Below are 20004 nucleotides of genomic sequence, written 5' to 3'. Positions count from 1 at the left end.
AACACACTGGTAACTGGACTCAGTGAGCCCAAGAGGATCTCCTTGGGCTTCACGGGGGAGGATATGGTAAGCCAGACAGGCCCTGGGTAACTCACAACCTCCAGCAATGAGAGGTTGGAATGGCTCCTGGACCTGGGATGGTATCCTGGGTCCGCTGCCTATGGTTTTGGAGAGCACTTCATGTGGCCACCGCTGAGGAAGAGCAGTAAGTGCCCAGCATAAGGGGCAGCATCTAAGGGCCTCCTCTGACAGGATGCACTCCCTCTCCTGCACCTGCCTCCCTGGCCACACTGGTTGCAGGACCTGAAGTGGGGAAGAGACAGGCCCTGTCACTGTCTGAGTTTGTACCTATTCACTCACCACACCCCCGGCCCATCCTAAATTCAAGGGGGCAGGCACAGGGAACTAGCCAGGCAGCCACCTGACCCCCACCATGACTATGCTGACTCCCATTTCCTCTCCCTTGGGCTTCATTTGGGGGTCGACAGATGTTCACGGGGACTTCTCTGCTCAGGAAGCAGTTACATAAGAATGACTCCCTGAAACAACAGATTCCCGAGCAATGCTATGCTGTCAGCGAGCTCGGGGGAGGGGAGCTGAACTGTGGTGCTGGTCCATTCCCACATTGTAAGCACCCACGGCCCCTGTCACACTACTGCCAAGACAGAAAGAGACAGCACATGCGCAGCCAGGAGCAGGGGAGTGGCTCTAGCCACTGCCACATCTAATGCTCAACCCAGGATGCAGCTTGTGAAGGCCAAGTATGGCCCATCCTGAGAGAGGACAAAGGCCCGCTGGACAAAAGGCTACTAAGCTCTTGGGAAGGCATGGGGACCTGCTTTTCTCTTCTCTTGCGCTGAGCATGAACCTAGAGTAACAACCATCCAAAGGTTCATCCATTCTCTGAGGACAAATGTCCAGTGCTAGCCCATCAGATGATAGTAGGAGCAAGGAGTACTTCCCGCAGGAAGGTGCCACTGACATCAGAGAAGTGATGTCCCTCCATCTCTAGTCCCTCCATCTCTAATCCCCTACCCAGGGGTTTCTGCTTCAATTCTCAGGAATTGAGAATCAATGAGTTCATCCTCCTTTTTAGGCATGTACCCTAAAAAGACAGTCCATCATGAAGGGACCACTCAGTGATATTCTGGTCCATCCTCCTCATAATGAAGGACCCTAACCCCCCACTTAACATCCAAGCAGAGCCTCAGAGTCTTCATTCAGGCAGCCAGAGCGAGCAGTGGCAGCGAGCAAGCTGAACCCACATGCCGGATGGCACTGGCTACAATCCCCCTGCCCAAGGTACATGTCGGGGAGCATGGTCTCAGGACAGGACGATGTCTCAGTTATACCTTATTGAGCTCCCTCAATTTGCTCTTGGCGACAGCGGCGTCTTCCTGCTCTGTGGCCAGTAGTTTCTCCTTCTCTTCCAGCTGGCGTTTCAGAATCGCCACAGGGTCTCCCTTCTGAGTGGCCTAAAAATGCCCAACAGAGCTGCATTAACAGAGGGGGTACACAATTGGTCTGCTGCCTTCATCAGAGTGATCAGACCCTGACCAGTGACAGTAGCAACCAAGTTCTTGGCCACCGACTCTGCCGGGCAGACTCCATGCCTGGTGTGTATAGTGGCCAAAAGCTTTAGCTCTCTAGAAGCGTGGAGTTTCATACTAAGCTGGTCAATGGTAGCAAGGGCCTCTCCCTGCCCTCCTGAGAGGTACTTGGCCATTGTTTCTGGATGAGGTCCATTTCCTCAGTCTATTTATGCAGGTTGCAGGCCACTCAGGAAAAGTATTTCCTGGGAAAAGTGGCCTGAGGTGAGCCTGGATCTCTCTTCTCGAAGGAGTGGTCATCCTGACCCTCTTCAATCACCTACACCCATAAAAATCCCTCAGGTTTCACAAAGCAGGGAGTTCACATTACCCTCAGTGAGGGCAGGAGGGAAGTAGGCTCTCCTGGCTTTAGGGGCCATCAGCCTAGCTCTCAGAATCCCCAAACATTCTAATCATTAAGGTACCACAAAATTCTCCAGCAAAATGACTGACTATTCCAAAACAAACGTGGGTGCCAGCCTCTGAATTGGTGCAAAAAGCAGGAGGAAAATCAGAGTAAGGCACTGCAGATACATTATAGGGTTCCCTGCATGTTCCTTCCTGTACTCTTAGCTCTGGCCACAGACCAGCAGGGCCCCAGCTCCTGTGATCTACTCCCAGGTTCCTGCAGCACAGAACCCTGTCCTGGTCTTTGATGGCCTTTGTGTTTCAGGAGCAGGTGAGCTGCGGCAGAAGCAACGCATTGGCACGAGACTAATGCAGTCTGAGTCTGGGCAGGTGAGTGGAGAGAAGGCAGCATGGAGGTTGTTTTCTGAAACACGTGCAGCTTGGCAGGCCAAGAGTGGCAGTCAGTGGGCAGTTCCCAGCAGAGGCCAGGGCTCCAGCCCAGGCAACCACTGCAACTCACCAGCCAAAGAAGGAAAGGCAGGAGGGCAAAACTGCCTTGGCCAGACACAGTGGCCACTGAGTGTGGCGGGGATAGGGCAGCCCACCTTGTGCCAGGTGTCCTGAATGACGCCAGCCTTGTCCGAGAGGATCTCAATGAGCCGCAGGGCCTCACCCTCGTTGAACACCATGCTTCCCACCGTGGAGACCAGGGTCTGGTAGGGGAGGCAGAGAGAGCTGTCGGAGTCCAGGAGTCCTGCGCAGGGAAGGAGTAGGAACACCACTCAAAACACCAGCAGCCAAGCCTGTAACACCCCGAAGCAGCAGATGCAGTCAGAGCCAAGGGCTCTATCTAGCTGCCTGGGATCCTTGGCAAGCTGCCCAGGCTACCTCGAGCTCTGTCAGAGCACTTACTGTGACATGGATGACACCTTGGCCCCACACCTGCCCCCTAAATGACCCAAGACAGCTGAGGGGTAAGGTCCTGAAGTAAATAAAGGCTTAGTTTTCTGGGTTGGGGGAGATGTCTCTCCTTTTGTGTTATCAAAATAATCATCAACATGAGCAGAATTAAGCAGTGCATACTTTTTCCATTGGTCATTTTTAATTTCCCTCTTTTTCCAGCAATATATGTGGTTCAGTTCTTGCCCTGACAGCTTGGCTTGGATCTCCACCTGCCTGTGACCTGTCCCTGTGGCCGCAAGGGTGCTGACTGACAAGTGAGTTCAGTGTTCTCCCCTCCCCGACCCGCATAGGAGAAGGATGGAAAGCAAATGGGCTCCTGTTTCCAAGGCGGCTCTTCTATGGTCTCTGATTGCAGGAGGCTGCTTCCCATGGGCATCCAGGTTCAAACACCCTGTTTCCTGTTCTTCCAGGATGGGGTTAGGACAGGGTTTAGGGGAAGGAAGGCTGGGCTGGGTTCTTGCACCTGCCAGTACAGCGACTTCCTGGGACATTAGAGCCATCTGCCAACAATCAAGTGTCACTTGTGAAAACCTCCTGACACCCTCCCATGCCCCACCCCCCTAAGTTTCACTCTCATCCCACCATCTCCAAAGGCAAAATAAGTAAGCTGAGATACCCTGACTGGCCAGAGCCTTGCCTCAAGTTTCTCAGGGGACAGGGCCAAAAATGAGCTGAATCAAAGGCAATAGGCTGGTCTGCAGCAGCACCTCGGACTAAGCCCCCTTACTTAGGACAATGAATGGGGAAGTTCCCATAGCAACTCTAAATTCTCTGACTTGTCACAATATTTCCACTCACTAGTCACAATGTTTTCAGCACAAGAGAAGCATTCACACAATACCTTAATAAGGGGAGTGCTGGCGTGGGCGACTGACTGAGAGAAGCACCTTCACAGGAGAACCTCCTACCTCAGTGAAGCAAATCAGAAACCACCACACTGACATGAAAGGTCTAGTGGCTCAAGGATACTGGGTGGGAGATAGGCAGGGAGCGCATGCCCCTTCAGTCTGCTTTCTTTTTATTGAAATATGTGTCTATATATAAAATAATTTTGATGGTAAACTTAAGCACAATAGAGAAAAGTCTGAGCACAGCTGAGATAAAAGACAAAAATCACGATCCGGAGAAAACCAGGTCATTAACAATCTGGTTTAGGGGTTTCCTGTTCTTCCCCCTCAAACTAGACAGACATTTATTGCCAATGTTTTGTAGGAAGGAGGTCCACACGCTAGAGCTGGACTGGGCAGGACAGCCTCTCAGAAGCTGATCTCTGCACAGACATCTTTCCTTCCTGACACAGAAAAGGCCCTTCCTGTGCTGTCCAACACACTGGCCGTCAGCCACGTGCTGTCCTGGGCACTTGAAATGGGGCTGGTATGAACTGAGGTGTGCACAAGTAGAAGAACACACCAGGTTTTGAAGACTTAGTATGACCAAAAAAAAAAAAAAAGGACTGTAAAGTATCTGTAAATCTTTATACTAATTGCATGTTGGAATAATAGCATTTTCAATAAATTGGGTTAAATAAAATATAACATTAATTCCATTTGTTTCTTGTTTGCATTTTGAACGTGCACTTTTTAAATTTAAGTTGCACACACGGCTCACACTGTATTTCCATTGAATAGGATGGTCCTCCTCATGTGAACACCTGGCAGCCCCAACGCTGCAGAGGTCTTAGAGTGACACTCTGGTCTCTCCTGAAGACTATCCTTGTGGGCCCTGTGGCCCCAGGAGGGGAAGCAGTAGGAGAAGGCAGCCTGGCTTTGTCACGGAATTCATCAACCCAGCCAGATGCTCCCTGGGGAGTTCTGACAAATGTATGTCCCTCCTGGAGGGCCAAAGAAGTCACACCCCATGATGCTCTAGCCACAAAATGCTTCTGAGAGTATTCTGTGAGAGTATAATTCTATAATTATAATTATAATTCTATAATTCTATAATTCTAATCAACCCTTATAATCACTACCGAATATAACTGCATTAAATTTTATTAAATATTTTGGTGCACAAAGAAATAACAAGTGAAATAATCTAAAGCTATGTACAACAAATCTTAACTCTGACCATGTCCCACACCGTGCCCCTCCCCACCAAACTCCATGGAGTCTCCATGCTCAAACACCATCTTTTAAATTACTTTTAAAGAGCCATAACTTCATAGTTTTCCATTAAATTGTCAGATAAGAACTGTGCTGTCTCTATTTTCCCCAAATCACAGGAAGTAAAACTGAAAGAAAAAAGAAAAGCACTTGGAACTAGGAACTAGAATTTCTAGATCTCTGCGTGATGGGCATTTACTTCTGGGTTTCAAGATCCTCTTGCCAGACCAGCAGTGCTAAACTCATCTTGCCTGGGAGCCTTACCATCAGCAGTCACGTGTCAATGGGCGCTCACTGCATGCCAGTGCAACACACATGTGCAAATACTCGAAGACTAGAAAGTATCCTGGGTATTGTGAAATCTTAAGGCACGAAAATAAATTTGTTAAAGACTCAACATCAAATCTACCAGTCTGTACTTTATACTTTGTATTTCATCAAGACCACAGGCAGTAAACTCCAAAGATCAGGGCTTGCTCCCATAGTCAGTGCTTTGCCCACAGTGGTGAGGCAAAGACCAGGGAGGCCCAGGAAGGAACAAGAGAGCAGGAGAGCAAGGAGGGGGGCAGCAGAACAGGCCAGTACTCACTGATATGGAATAATCCAGACTCCCGTCTGGTAGAGGGTCTAGCAAACATCCCCAGAGCCAGGCATTGCACAGAAGCATCTCCTAAACATGGTGGCCTGAGGCAAGTTCCTTTACCTCCAGGATCCCCATGGATCTGGGTTAGAACCCTCGGAGCTACCTGCCTGTGAAGGAAAACTGGAAAATTTGATGTGTGATGTGCCACCTCCTGACCTTTAGGGCCGATAGCTATCATGAAAAATAAATAAACGATTGTGGGGCTGAACGAACACCCTGTTTGTGTCAGGTCTGGCTGTAGGTTAATTCCACGCTTAGGTAACAGGCACTATGGTCAGAACGAACAAGGTCCCTGGAGCCAGGTGGCCTGGACTTGCACCCCAGCTCAGCTCCTTTCCACCACATGTTGTTGGCCAAGCAGTTTCACTTGCCTTTGTTTCATCTGTGAAATGGGAATAATAATCATCCTCCCTCATAGCCTCGCTGCGAAGATTAAACTGCAAAGCACTTGGAACTCGCCTGGCACCGGGTAAAGGCCCGAATCACAGGAGAACTCCAGACCTCAAGCCCTCCCTGAACAGAACACCTAAAGAGACACCCAAGGTGGTCTTTCTCCTGCTCCCACAGGAATGAAAAGTCAGGCAGGGTGGCACCCGAGACATACCTCTCTGTGGACAGCACTGCATATCCGGCAGACTCTCTGCCCCGCACCACTGTCCTCACCCATCAGGCTAAAAGAGCAGCGTTTCTGGTTAAGAGATGAGCCCTCTACTCTCTGGCTCTCAGCCAAAAAGCATGCAACGCTGGAACAATGTTCGTAAAGCCTCAAATTACAGAACTACTATGTATGCTCCATTTTGTAACTGTTTGGGAAGCTTAATCACCGAAAATGAAACTTGTCCTGCCAAAACAAACCTAGGAGTCACTTTCACTGTCAACTGTGGAGTCCTTCAGGAACAACATTCTCTCTGCCTAACTACCAGGTCTCAACCACAGGGGACTCATGAGGCTCTGTACACAGTGCTGTTTTGGCATTAGCCCCTCCAGTGCCTGGTTACTAGAACACTCCTCATTGCTCACGCCTGGCTGACTCAACCAACAGGGAGGGCCTCACAACAGCTTCAAGAACGGCTTCCCAAGTCTCTCAGTGGTGGTGGGGTCTAATCAATCACATATGCCCACAGGTAAGTGCAAAAACCAACACCACCACTGTTGCAGATGCCCATAGCTCTACTCAGGGCTGACAGGTCTAAGTGACATGCACCTACTATATACCCTGCAGTCTGCAAACTGCTGGGCCTGGAAAAGTAAGTTAGAAATGGAAGTGCCAGAGAAAAGTAGAAGGACCAGACACAAGGCAGCCACGCAGCAGAGTCATACACAGAGGGAACCTGAGATATGTCTGGTGCCGTGGAAGCAACTCCAGCCACAACTCCAGGGAAAAGCTTTTGAAGAAGAAACCTGGACCAAACACCACTGGGTAAGGAGAAGGCAAGGGCTGGGAAAAGTGAGGGACTCAGGAAGGGGAGCGGCAAGGATGGGCACTAAAGCCTCACTTGTCAGGAGGGAAGTGAGACTGGAGCAGGTCCAAGTTTACACAGGCCCTAGGGATCTGGATTCTGTCTCACAGGCAAGGAGCCTACTAGAAAGGAGCAAGGTTTGCATTCAGGAGAAGTTATTTCAGGACATCCAGGAAACAAGGCTGGAGGCAGGCAGATCAGGAAAGAGTCACAGGCCAAGGTTGAAGCCCAAGATGAATATTTAGGAAACTAAGGTGGGAAGACAGAAGGCCCAGGGGTCAGCCCAGGGACTCTGACAGTGGGCCCTGCCATGGCAGTGTGATCCTAATAGCTGGAGGAGAATGCCAATAGCAAACACTCTTATTTTCTCAGGGAATGTCCTGAGAAAAGTAAGTTAGTTCTAAAGGTCTCAAACATATAGATACAGGCAGGCGATACCCTGCATGGTTCCCCCATCAGGAAACCAGACTCCAATCTCGTAGAGACTTCCAGGCCCTGACATCCCCAATCACCTGAGCGAAACTCAAGTTGAAGGTCCCAAGCCCCCAATGTGAGCTTCCCCTGCAGAGCCTCAAAGCCCCACACTACATAATTTACAGATTGGAGAAAAGCCACCCCTAGTCCAGAGGGCATTCCCCTTAATCTGAAAGACTGGTGGGCACACCCTTGTCTAGAAAGGAGGAACCTGGGCAAGTATCACTGCTGACCTCCCCACTAGCCACATTTTCCCAGTGAGTGACCCTAAAGGGTGTCACTGAGGCCAGGGGAAGCAACCCCTTGAAGAGATGAAGATCTGCCAGATACACCAGAGGCCACTCGGCTGCCCTGCAGCGCAGGCAGCACAGGCAGCACGCAGGTGGCCGACTGCAAGCCCAGCTCAAGCACGAAGCCTGGCACTGGCACTGCCCAGGCTGGGAAACAAGACCCTAGAGGCGCAGCTGGCACTTGACTGCTGACTGCCACAGATAATAGCATCTGGCGTTTTAAGTATCCAGCAGTGAAGCCCAAATAATGTCAAGAGCAAAACGATTCGGGGACTCTGAACCCTCTGGTTGGAAAAAAGTAAATCTGGTAACGAACTAGGAGGTTATGCATTTAATGCTGTCTAGCCCAATGTGAATATTCTATACACTGAATGACTACTTTGACTATTTTTCTTGTTATTCTTTTGCCCCCAGAAATTTAAACAAAACCAATTTTATATCGAAAATAAAAAAACAAAAACAAATTGCATCACAATATTTTAACAAAAGACAACCTCTGGAGAACCTCTGGGAAAGAGCTTTCCTTGGGCTTCCTTAGGCACGTAGGATGTCCTAGGAGATCATGTCTCAAAGGATGAGCTATTTTACCTGATGCCTGCAGTAAATACAAGAAAGTCATAACCATGGGTTTCCTGACCACAGCAAAGTAAAAATCAAAATCAACAAGCAACTGTAAAACAGAGACACACTGGGGGGGTGGGGTAGGAGGAGCGATTAGGGTCAAAACAAGGGGGGTGGGAATTGTATGGGGACTATAACCAAGATGAAAATGCATACATTGTGCAAAAAATGAAAAATGATGTAAAAAATATATAAAATAAAATATAAATATATATATATATTTTAAAAAAGGGAGAACCAGGCTGCCATGTTTTAAGGTGACTGAATGGAGATTTCTAGAAGAATGTCAGCAGCAGCTTTTCTAAGACATGGCAGTACCACGCTGATACTTGGCTCACTCCCCTAGGAAAAGGGAGATTTTGGCTTGAAGCACTTACACAGAAAGTAAGAGCTCAAAAGCCCAAGAGACTTTTCTTCAGAGCTTCAGCCCCTCTGAAACTGAGTTAAGTTCAAGTGAAAGACAATCAAACAGTCTCCACAAACACCTGCCTGTGCCCTGGCACTAAGGGAGTGAAGCCTGTGCCTAAAGAGGGTAGCTAGGCCTGAGGAAGCCCAGTAGAGAGACTCAGGGTGCTGTGTCCTTCTGCTCCATTTGCTGATGTGTGATTTCTGGGAAGCCTTGAAACACAGCTAAACTTTGGTTTCTGCTTTAGTAAAATGAGGCGGGGGGGGGGGGGACTTTATAGAACAGTCAGGGGGGAAATGCATGAAAAAGGAGCTTATAAACCATATTCCCACCAGGAGTACAACAGAGTCACATTCCCAGTGGTGACCCAGCAACAGGCTTCAGGCACAGCAGGTCCACGCTAGATAAAGGACAGGTATGCAGGGGGTGGGCTACAGGGAGGAAGGGGTGTTATTATTATCAAGTCATACCATTTCAAATGAGAGCCCCTGCTAAGCCAGATAACTTGAATAAAGTTTTAATGATAGGTCTGAAAACTCTTCTCCCGGTGGACTTCATTTAGTATATACCTATTGATTCTCAACTACAAACACCTGAAACTTGTATGCTGCAATGCTATGTTACTTCAACTACAAAAAAGAAAAAACAAAATCTCTTTCCCAGACTATTGGTGACCATGGCCTGTTACCTTACAGAATATGTTCTCTATTTCAAACTGTGGGTATTTCCCATTTGTGCATTTCAACCTGCTCTGGAAGAGGCAGGTGTGGCCCAACAAGGTCTCAAACAGGCAGGCCACTAGCTCCGTCAATGTGGGGGCCAACTTGACCTTTTAGCTTTCCTCAGTTTTTGAAGTAAGGAACCATTTACTTGGTGTCCAGGTGCTGAGACAAGCCTGAGAAGACCGAGGCACCATCCTGCCCCAATCTGGCCCCTCAAAGGACAGGCAACTCCTCTCTGCTGGCCCAGTGCTCTCCAGGGACCCGAGGTCAGGGTTAGGGTGCCTCAGGATGCCTGGAAGGATAGGAGTCCCACTCTGGCATGAGGAGGTCTGTTTAACTCATTAAAATTTTTTTTTCTTTCATTGAAAGAAAAAAACAAAACAAAACAGAAAACTGGAAAACATGGATGGGAAAAGGGAAGATATTAACATTAACCCATAATCCTATCCCCTCAAGTTGGTCTCTTCCTACCACATGAACTTGTGTGTCTGTCAAGAGTCATCATAGAGAACATTTCTGAGAGCATTTTCTACCTCCTGGAGGGTGTTGGAGCTCTCCTAGCTCTGATGTGATGACCTTCGTGTACACAGTCAGGACAGGTCCAGTATAAAGTCAGCCTACAGTCCAGAAGAGAAGTGCCACACCCAGGGTGCCCACCCCATCCAGTTCTGAGAGTCAGAAGTGCAGCAAGGCCCTCCCTCCACACCCTTCTGAGGGATGTGGTGGCTGGCCTGCCACCATCTCAGTATCCCTCAGCGCAACACTGCATGAATCAAGCTCCAGTGGAAGCACGTCACACCAGAGCTATTGGAGTTTCCAGAATGTGCATCCTGCACTTTTCAGGTTGTAGGGTAAGTAAAGCATCAGGCTTTCCTGCCCTCCCACCATTAGGATTGATGATAGATCCTTGTGGCCCTTAATGCATGCCTAATGGCAGACACCTGGAGTAGGGTGTGGGCATACATAGGTAGAAACACCTGGGCTGAGAGACTGGGCTTAATAAGGGCAGTGTCACGGGGACACCAGCAGAGCAGAAACCAGAGGAGAGCGAAAGGAATAGAGAAGCAAAGGCCACGAGAGAACGTCAGAGAGAGTGAAGATTTGCTGGGGGCTGGGAGGCCTGCCAGCCTTCCAGCTCCCCGGCACCCCTTCCTGCCATGTACCTGGTAAACTCAATAAAGGCCTGAAAAACCCACTGAGGGCTCCAGAACTCTCCTTTATCTGGTCTGCTAGAATCATAGAGAACCAGCTCCGTCCCTTTCTGCCACTACACAGGTCTAAGTCCTTGGCTAATCCAGGGTCCAGCACTGTGTAATCCGGACTCACTCCAGATGTGTAATATTAACATGCCCCCCCAGCACATGTGCCACCAAGCTCAGGAGGCAGAGTATGGGCGGCAAGCTGGCATAATCACGTGAGCAAAGATGAAGGATGAGGACAAAAACAGACCTTTAAAAAGTTCCCATCAAGTACATCCACTTCCTGTAAATGTGGCTTTCCTAATAAACACTGTGTAAGGCAATTATTAGAGAACAAACCAGCAGAGGTCTGGGTGGCTATAGGGTAAATATATTTATGAGGCTTTTTAGGTCACTAGCCTCTGTGGCCTTGATCGCGTTAATGCAGAAGGCATGTGTGCCTGATTGTGAACACCTGGAATACGGGAGCACACGCATGTGTAAGTGTGCACACCTGCGTCTAGAGACAGGCGAAACGGACAAGCAGCATGACTACAGAGGAGGCGAGACCAAACGACGCGCGCAAGAGAATGCCAGAGAGAGCTTAAAGATTAGTGGGGGGCTGGGAGGCTCGGTTGCCTGCTTGCCTCCCAGCCACCCCTGCCAGGCCCATGCCTGCCTCCTTGAGTGCCAGCCTCCCTGCCTGGTGTGCCTGTGTACCTGGTTCCCTCACAGAGCATTAAAGCCTGAAAAATCCACTGAGGGCACCAGGACTCTCCTTATCCACCTGCTCGAATCGATAGGGAACCTGCCCTGTGCATGCAGGCACAACAGTGGTAAACACCCAGAAGCTTTAGTTTGGGGAAATTTCCACTTCCCTATGTTTCCTTGAATTCCCTCTTCTCCAACACTGAGAAAAGAATCCGCGCCCTTTGTTTCACAAGCAAATGATTTCTCCCTATTCCATGCTGGGTTTATAATGCATCCCGCAAATTATCACCATTTCCACATCACCCCACGAGCAGTACAGTCAGAAGGAGAACACTGATATGAAATCTCTTTGGAAAGTGATTTTGGACTACCCTATATTAAAAATATACCTTTGGACTTAGCAATTACACACTGAGGAATTTATAAAGGTACACATCAGTATATGCATGTGACTGCAGTGTTTACTTTAGTCGCAGAACACTGTAAGCTCTTAATGTCATTGAAATAATTATGACACATTCAAGCTATGGAGTATGATGCAGCTGAACATGGCAACCCTATGGGTGGGATTCGAAAGATGTCACCAGTACACCTGGAAGCAAAGGAAGCAAGTTCAAATGCTGTGTGTTGCAGCATGCCCCCCACAACCCCCTGTGTATGCGGTACGACAAGCAGATGGTCTTGGAGGCTTTCCTTGGTCAGTGGGTAGTGACTGGAATAGAGTGGGAAGGAGGACTTTCAATTTTCACCTTCCAAGCTTCCATATAGTTTTGCTTACTGGAAGCACATATTTATACAATAATAAATGTTAAAAGGTGAGGATTAGCAAGGCAGGTGTTCACTGTCAAACCTGTCACATGGCACCAATTTGCTCTTGCAAGTAATTCAGATCAGCAATTTTGGAATCGTTCCAACTTGGATGTGCAGATGTCCTGTGCCCACCTCCACACCTGCCAGGTCTCCCTCCTGGTTTCCTGTAAGCGAGGGCCCTGATAGGTTGACCAGATGACAGGTAAGACGCAGACAACTGAGGAAGCAACCCCATTGCTGATGGACCCAGCTCTGCAGCAGGCTTTGCTGCTGTCACATGTTGTGGGTCAGTCATAGACTCTGTGATCTCATTAGTCATATTTCACTGAGATACAAAGGAAATGGTGCATTCACCCACACCCTACTCATGATGTAGGCAGATAGAACACAGAGGGAAGGGCTGGGAAACACCAACGTAGGGCTGCAAACACATGTTCCTTTTCACAGGGACACCCCCAAGGTGACACAAGAGGCTACCTCCCTCCCAATGGCTCCTGCTCACAACAGCACATCCAATAAAACCATGTACTGCTGGAGATACTCTTCACCTGCACTGTACACAGTGCTCACTGACTACTGAGCACTTGGAATGTGGCTAGTGAGACTGAATCTTGCATTTGATTGACTTTTGACTAATATAAACATTAATTTAATTGGGCCTGCATGACCAATGGTTATCATACTGGATAGCACAGCCCTCAACCCTAGCTCTCTGCAGCCACAGTTAAAAAACTTCAGGCCCTGGAGCCTTTGCCCGCTTGAGTCATATTCTCCTCAATTCAGAGAATGAGCTCTTTCCAGGCCTGGTCTATATCTGTGATCCAAAACCCACCCCCAAGCACCTCCGAGATCTATGCAATGCTGTCATCATACCACCACAATACACACACACAACTCCCATCATCTCTGGCCCCCACGTTTCTGAATGTCCAGGTCAGTCAACCTAGCCAGAGTTCTGCCCACAGTTTTGATTTGGGTGTATGTGGTCCCTGGAGAAGCTGGGAGAGGATAGGCCCTGAAAGACACAGAAAAGTTCAGCCCTGATTGGCAGGCAGGAGGTCAAGGGCAGGTTGGCTGCAGCTGACTACAACTTATCCAGCAAAGAGAGGTGTAACTGTATGCAAAGAACATCGTCTGCTTCTCACCTGTGTCTATTCACCCAGCAACATGGTTACAGGTGGAAATGCTAAATATGAGTCAGATTAATTGTGGAACCCTAAACTCCACGTACAAGGTGTAACTGCAGAGAAATGAGACCCATTCCCTAAGTCCCTGGGGACATTCCATGACACCCATAGATTCCTTCCTCAGACCCTACCCTCAAATCATCACAGTTAAGGCTAATGTGACACTGCTAAAAATGCAGAAAGAAGTCAACGGGAGCACAGGGCAGGGCATACGGCTGCAAAAGACTAAGGCTTCTTAGAGTGGAGTAGGCCCTGATGAAAAATGACACCCAACTTAGGAATGGCTCTTCAGAGTAAGCCCTGAACTGTGTATTTGTATTTGGAAACACTCAAGTCATGAAGAAAAATGCACATAATGCCTTACTCCATCCTTGGGGCCCAGGTCCTCCACAGATAAAAGCTGCAAGGCTGCTTGAAGCCAAGCTCATGGAGGCATTTTGCCTTCTACTCTGCCACTCTGGCAGTGGTTTAAGGGTTTTTACCACCTTTAAAAGTAGTCCTGAGGCCAATACCCTCTGTATTTCCTGGGAGCAAGTTAGAAATACAGAATCTCTGGCCCCACCCAGAACTACTAAGTCAAAATCTTGAATCTTAGTGGAAACAAAATTCCCAGGCAGTTCTTCTGCATATGGAAGCTTGAGACTCAGGTACTATTTCCCAAGACAGAGGACATCTTGATCGTCATGAAGGAAGGAAGCAGGGAGTGGCCAAAGATGTCATTAACACACCAACATGGGGAAACTAGGTTGTGATCACACAATAAAACTTCAAGAAAATAAAAAAATGTAAGAAAACATTTTCTCCATGTTTCTAGGCACTTAGATACTTTAAAGAATAAAGAAAACTCACTTTTCAGGTGTCATAGTCACATACACTCCCCAAGTGGCAGTGCTTTCATTTTGGTCTTTTCTGACTTTCCATGTGAGTCAAGTGTCCCCTATTAGCCTTAGTGATGTTCTCATTGCAACCTCAATGGGGGTCTCTCAACATCTGGACTATTACCAATTTCAGCTATCTTTTATGTTTTCTAGGGTCGATTTCTTTTTAAATCTAATTCACCCAAACCACACATTTTTAGAAAGGTCCAAACAGACTTTTCCAAATCTTGCACACTCTGCCCAAGATCAATGCCTAAACTTTTCACTTCCTCATTGAAACTGAGGCTGTCAGGTGGGAATAAGTCCACTTCAGGACTATAGCCGGATCCTCCTTTTCACAGCTCTCTTACCAATTTATCATAAAATAGCATACAACACATAACATGAACAAAGCATGACGCACAAGAAAACTCAAAAAACAGAGTCTCAAGAGGAAAGCCAAAAGAAACAACAAAGTCTCATTTTTTTTAAGAGAAAAGGACTCTCAATCATGCAGAATGCATTCCAAGGGACTCTCAGCAGGTATTGAACTTAAAGCCCCCATATAATATGAGCCTAGGGAAACAGAACAGAGTGGACTGAGGGTAAGTAGAATCAGGCAGCCAGAAAAGATTGCCTCCAGGACCTTCCTCAAACCAGAGCCCCTCACCCCACCGCTGGCAGAATGTTAACAACATAGGCCTGGCAGTCCCATTTGACTGCTCCAGGAGAGACAATCAATTCTAAGCCTGTTGGTGGCACAGGTACTTACCCGGTCTGGACAGACAAACAGACGGACAGACAGACAGACAGAAAGACTAGGCTGAAGCCGGCACTACCCCCAAAACTCCTCCATGCAAAGTTAGCGAGGGACAGCCCCTGGAGGCACAGTCAGCACAACTCCCAGTCCTCCGAGACAAAGAAGCTCGGGCAGCTGCTAGGACTGAGTGGTGGCTCTGTCACCCACCAGGGTGGCCCCTGAGCTCCGAGCGAAGGGGATCCCAGACAAGCCCCCAAATTTGTAAGCGACCAAACCGGGTCTCTCGCTCGCGCCCAGAAAGCCAAACTCTGAATCACGAGAATTGTCTTTACATGAAGGAGTTTTATTCGAGACAGCCATCAAGGGAGTCGGTGGGATAGACACCCCAAAATAACCGGCTCCCTGAATGGCAGGAGTGCTGGGATTTTATAAGGGGCGAAGGAATGTGAGGGAAATCAGGACTTCACATTTCCAGGTCCGAGGAGGTGCCAGGCAGTCTAGGTGACAGGAGTCAAGGTGTTTGACTTTCCCAGTGGGGTGTTTTCTCAGCAATCAGCGGATGTTTGTTTCTGATGCCACTATCAACTCAGAGAGACACAGAGAATTTTATTAGGGTTGTAACACAATCAGTTTTCCAAGTTCCCAGGAATATAGGTGAAGACAGTTAACAGTTAATCATCAGGAAGGGACAGGGTGTACAACTGAGTAAACAGTAACAGTAACAGTAAACAGGACTGAAGAAGGAATGCAATTCATGGGTTAGAGTTTAATTCCTCTTATTCCTAACTTTTAGTCTAGGGATGTTTTCTACTGCAAAATGGAGGATCCGGCTACAGGACCACCCTATTCCCTGACCTGGCTGGTATTGGGCCCATGCCCTACTTTGTAATTACAGTAACTTGGGAATGCAGTCACACATTGGACAGAAGTGGCCGTACAAAAGCCACTTAAAAATATGTTCAATAATCTTACCTATTTTTCCCTCCAGATGGAACCTTTAGCCATAGAAGGGTTACTTTGACACAGCAGTTTTGTTAAGTTAAGGGGTGGGGGGGGCACTGAAATTCTGCTTGAAGAACAGCAAACCACTAAATTAACTTGGGAATAACTATGATTTTATCTATATAATATTTCATATTTCTTAATCTGGACAATATTTTTTTTCTCTGGTCAAATTTCCTCTTCTACCACCTCAGTCAAGTTGCTATGGGAGTTCACACAAGTCATAAGGTTGGGTTTTCTTCCAAACAAGGTTTTTATTATTGCAAATTAGGATAATTTTGTCTTCCTTTCTAAGATTATCATCACATCTCTGGTTCATGCCACCTGTTTCAGATGTCTAAGGCAACACTTGGTAATGATGGCTGCCGGACCCAGGAAACTCTGTTCTGAAAACACCTGATGTGGGAGAACCAGAGAACAGGCTGGCTCCCATACCAGCCATCTTCCTATTTCAAATCAAACCTTAAGGCAGGGCAGGTCCCATGCCTTCAGCCTATGCGAGCGGGGAGTTGGGGCTTTTCAAAGGGCTTGAGGTGAGTTGGCCTTTGGGGTCAGGCAGGCTGGTCTTATATCCTTCAGTAGGAGCCCAAAGCTGTTCACACAGCAGGATTCCTCTAACTTGGCACAAGGTGCCTCCCCATCCCCAAAAAAAGTTGGGGGCAAGAGGAAACCTAATACAGCTTCACAAAGGGGCAAGAGAGGGAAATCCAACAGAAAACATAAGGCCATGAGTGACCAGACACAAACTTTCAGAACCCTTAAGATATCTTGAAAGGTAAATGCAACTAACTCTCCAAATCAACTAATAACTATATAAAAACTTAGTAAAAAAAGAAAAAAAAAAAAAGACCACACGACTGCTGGTTGAGCAGTAACCATGGAAGAGGAACTCACTGGCCCAAATTCTATAGTACTATGCACCATGAAGATAACGGAAAATTCATGTTCTATATAGTCCATTAAATAATTGGGGTGGGGACAGGGAAGAGGGAAACTGGGGAGGAGGGTGGAGGAGTGTGGATACTGCTGCTCCTTAAAAACAAAGAAACCAGTAAAGCTATGCTAAAGTACCAGGTGAGGGAATAACACAGAACAGGCCAATGGAAAGCAATCAGATGTTTAAATAAGACCTGCCAAGACACGGACCTGCTCCAGACTGTGGGGTGGGTAGAACTATTGCTCATAATCCCTCACCTCTCCTTGTACTCACACCTTTCCCAGGTCACTCTGTAGTCCCTCCCACTGTAGACAGTGGACTTCTGACTCCTCAACACAGGCTCAGTCATATGACTTGCTCTGGCCAATAGGAGCTTGGTGAACTGTGCCCTTTATAGCTCACCCATAACCACAAAACTCTGCCCTTGCGTATCAGAAGCCTCATTCTGGGCCCAGAAATGAACACAGGTGTGACAGACCTATGCTCGACCTGTATCAAGGAGCCAATCCTGGTTCAAGTGCAGTGTAGACTCACCAAACTGAGACCACACAGCTCCGTCAGTTCAACAGAAGCACAAGCCAGAGTGACTGCTGCTGTGAGCAGCAGTCTGGCTTATTTGTTACACAGCCTTGAGGCAACTGCTAACTGATACAGATGGCTTCCTCAAAGAAAATCCACGAAAGATAGCTTTTCTTCCAAGTTCATAAAGAAATCACGTTAACTCACCAGGGTCACCTCCTTTCTTCTTTGAACCAGACTTCTTTGCAGAAGCCACTTGCTTCGGTGCCTCCTGGCTCTGGATCACATCTGCATTTTTGCCCTGGTTAGGAGCTGATTCTGCCTTTTTACCCTGATTGGCAGATGCATCCTTTTTGCCCTGGTTGGGGGATCCTTCTGACTTTTTGCCCTGGTTTGGGGTTCCCTCTGCCTTTTTGCCTTGATTGGAGGCCTTCTCTGTTTTTTTGCCCTGGTTCTGGGCCCCCTCTGCCTTTGTGCCTTGATTAGCAACTGAATCAGCCTTTTTGCCCTGGTTCTGACCCCCCTCTGCCTTTTTGCCCTGGTTCTGACCCCCCTCTGCCTTTTTGCCTTGGTTCTGGGCTACCTCTGCCTTTTTGCCTTGGTTCTGTCCCCCCTCTGCCTTTTTGCCCTGGTTCTGTCCCCCCTCTGCCTTTTTGCCCTGGCTCTGGCCCCCCTCCGCCTTTTTGCCCTGGTTAGGGCTCCCCTCTGCCTTTTTGCCTTGGTTCTGGGCTCCCTCTACTTTTTTGCCCTGGTTCTGGGCACCCTCCGCCTTTTTGCCTTGGTTCTGGGCCCCCTCTGCCTTTTTGCCCTGGTTCTGGGCCCCCTCTACTTTTTTACCCTGGTTCTGGGCAGCCTCTGCCTTTTTGCCCTGGTTCTGGGCCCCCTCTACTTTTTTACCCTGGTTCTGGGCTCCCTCTGCCTTTTTACCCTGGTTCTGGGCTCCCTCTGCCTTTTTACCCTGGTTCTGGGCTCCCTCTGCCTTTTTGCCCTGGCTCTGGCCCCCCTCTGACTTTTTGCCCTGGTTAGGGCTCCCCTCTGCCTTTTTACCCTGGTTCTGGGCCCCCTCTACTTTTTTGCCCTGGTTCTGGGCCCCCTCTGCCTTTTTGCCCTGGTTCTGTGTCCCTTCTCCCTTTTTGCCCTGGTTCTGGCCCCCCTCTGCTTTTTTGCCCTGGTTGGGGGTCCCCTCTGCCTTTTTGCCCTGGTTCTGGCCCCCCTCTGCCTTTTTGCCCTGGTTGGGGGTCCCTTCTGCCTTTTTGCCCTGGTTCTGACCCCCCTCTGCCTTTTTGCCCTGGTTGGGGGTCCCCTCTGCCTTTTTGCCCTGGTTCTGACCCCCATCTGCCTTTTTGCCCTGGTTGGGGGTCCCCTCTGACTTTTTGCCCTGGTTCTGGGCAGCCTCTGCCTTTTTGCCCTGGTTCTGGGCCCCCTCTACTTTTTTACCCTGATTCTGGGCCCCCTCTGTCTTTTTCCCTTGATTCTGGGCCCCCTCTGCCTTTTTGCCCTGGTTTTGGGCAGCCTCTGCCTTTTTGCCCTGGTTCTGGGTCCCCTCTGCTTTTTTGCCCTGGTTGGGAGTTCCCTCTGCCTTTTTGCCCTGATTCTGGCCCCCTTCTCCCTTTTTGCCCTGATTCTGGGCTCCCTCTGCCTTTTTGCCCTGGTTTTGGGCAGCCTCTGCCTTTTTGCCCGGGTTCTGGGCACCATCTGCCTTTCTGCCTTGTGCAATGGCTGGGGTACCCTTGGCACCCACTGGGGGCACAACCACCATAGGTACTTCCTTGGGAGCGGTTTCCAAGATGGCAGCTTTGGAGGCAAGAACCTGGATGGAATTTACTACAGAACTGACTGCTGGTTCCACCTTTGCCACTTTTTTCTCCTTCTTCTTCTTGTCTTTAGGGGAAGAGGCCAGCTTCTCTTGGGGCATGGCTGGTACTGTGGCTACAGGGGCGATGACCGCAGAGGGCTGGACTTGGGTTGGAGCCACAGCTGCGGCAGGTACCCGCACTGCGTCTTTGAGGAGGATGGTCACGTTGGGGGTTGACTCATGATCAGGTATCTTCCCATTTGGTTTCTCTTCCTTTTTCTTGGTCTTTCCTTTCTTTTCCACTGTCTTCTCCTTCTTTTTCTTTTCTACTTTCTGGTGGTGAGTTTTTGCCATCTCCTTGCGCTGGTTGGCTAGGGCTTCCTCATACGATGTCTCCTTCATGGAGAAGGTAGACACCAGGAAGATGCCAATGGCAGAAACAACCATGAATCCACCAAAGACCACAACTCCCAAGGTTTGAGTGTCGTAAATATCCATCCTGGCGTGCTTTTATTTCACCTGCCAAAACATACATGTAGATTATGTTTTGTAGAAATTTAGGCTTCTGATAATTTCTATCCTCACCCCCTCCATCAAACTTAGGGCCTCACCAATTCCTCAGACTAATAA

The 20004-nt window shown here is 48.6% G+C and overlaps 1 protein-coding gene and 1 long non-coding RNA gene across 4 annotated transcripts in view; one reads left to right on the top strand and one right to left on the bottom strand.

The window, feature by feature from the left end:
* RRBP1 (ribosome binding protein 1) overlaps positions 1 to 20004 on the bottom strand; it is a 64886-nt gene that overhangs the window by 22559 nt on the left and 22323 nt on the right. For all 3 annotated transcript variants that reach the window (XM_037494256.2, XM_037494265.2, XM_037494288.2), the window contains exons 2-4: positions 17787 to 19893; positions 2543 to 2691; positions 1353 to 1475 (exon numbers count right to left, since the gene is read on the bottom strand). In XM_037494256.2, coding sequence (XP_037350153.1) covers positions 1353 to 1475; positions 2543 to 2691; positions 17787 to 19872 — 2358 coding nt within the window. In that variant the 5' untranslated portion in view covers positions 19873 to 19893. The remainder of the gene's footprint in view (positions 1 to 1352; positions 1476 to 2542; positions 2692 to 17786; positions 19894 to 20004) is intronic.
* Positions 2855 to 5393, top strand: LOC119232312 (uncharacterized). Its single transcript, XR_005122045.2, has 3 exons — positions 2855 to 2911; positions 3060 to 3154; positions 5122 to 5393. It is a non-coding gene; the product is annotated as an uncharacterized LOC119232312 (long non-coding RNA).

Source organism: Talpa occidentalis, unplaced genomic scaffold (genome assembly GCF_014898055.3).
Source record: "Talpa occidentalis isolate TD23 unplaced genomic scaffold, MPIMG_talOcc4v2.1 talOcc4.10, whole genome shotgun sequence".
Classification (NCBI taxonomy): Eukaryota; Metazoa; Chordata; class Mammalia; order Eulipotyphla; family Talpidae; genus Talpa; species Talpa occidentalis.
This window is presented reverse-complemented; position numbering and strand designations above follow the sequence as displayed.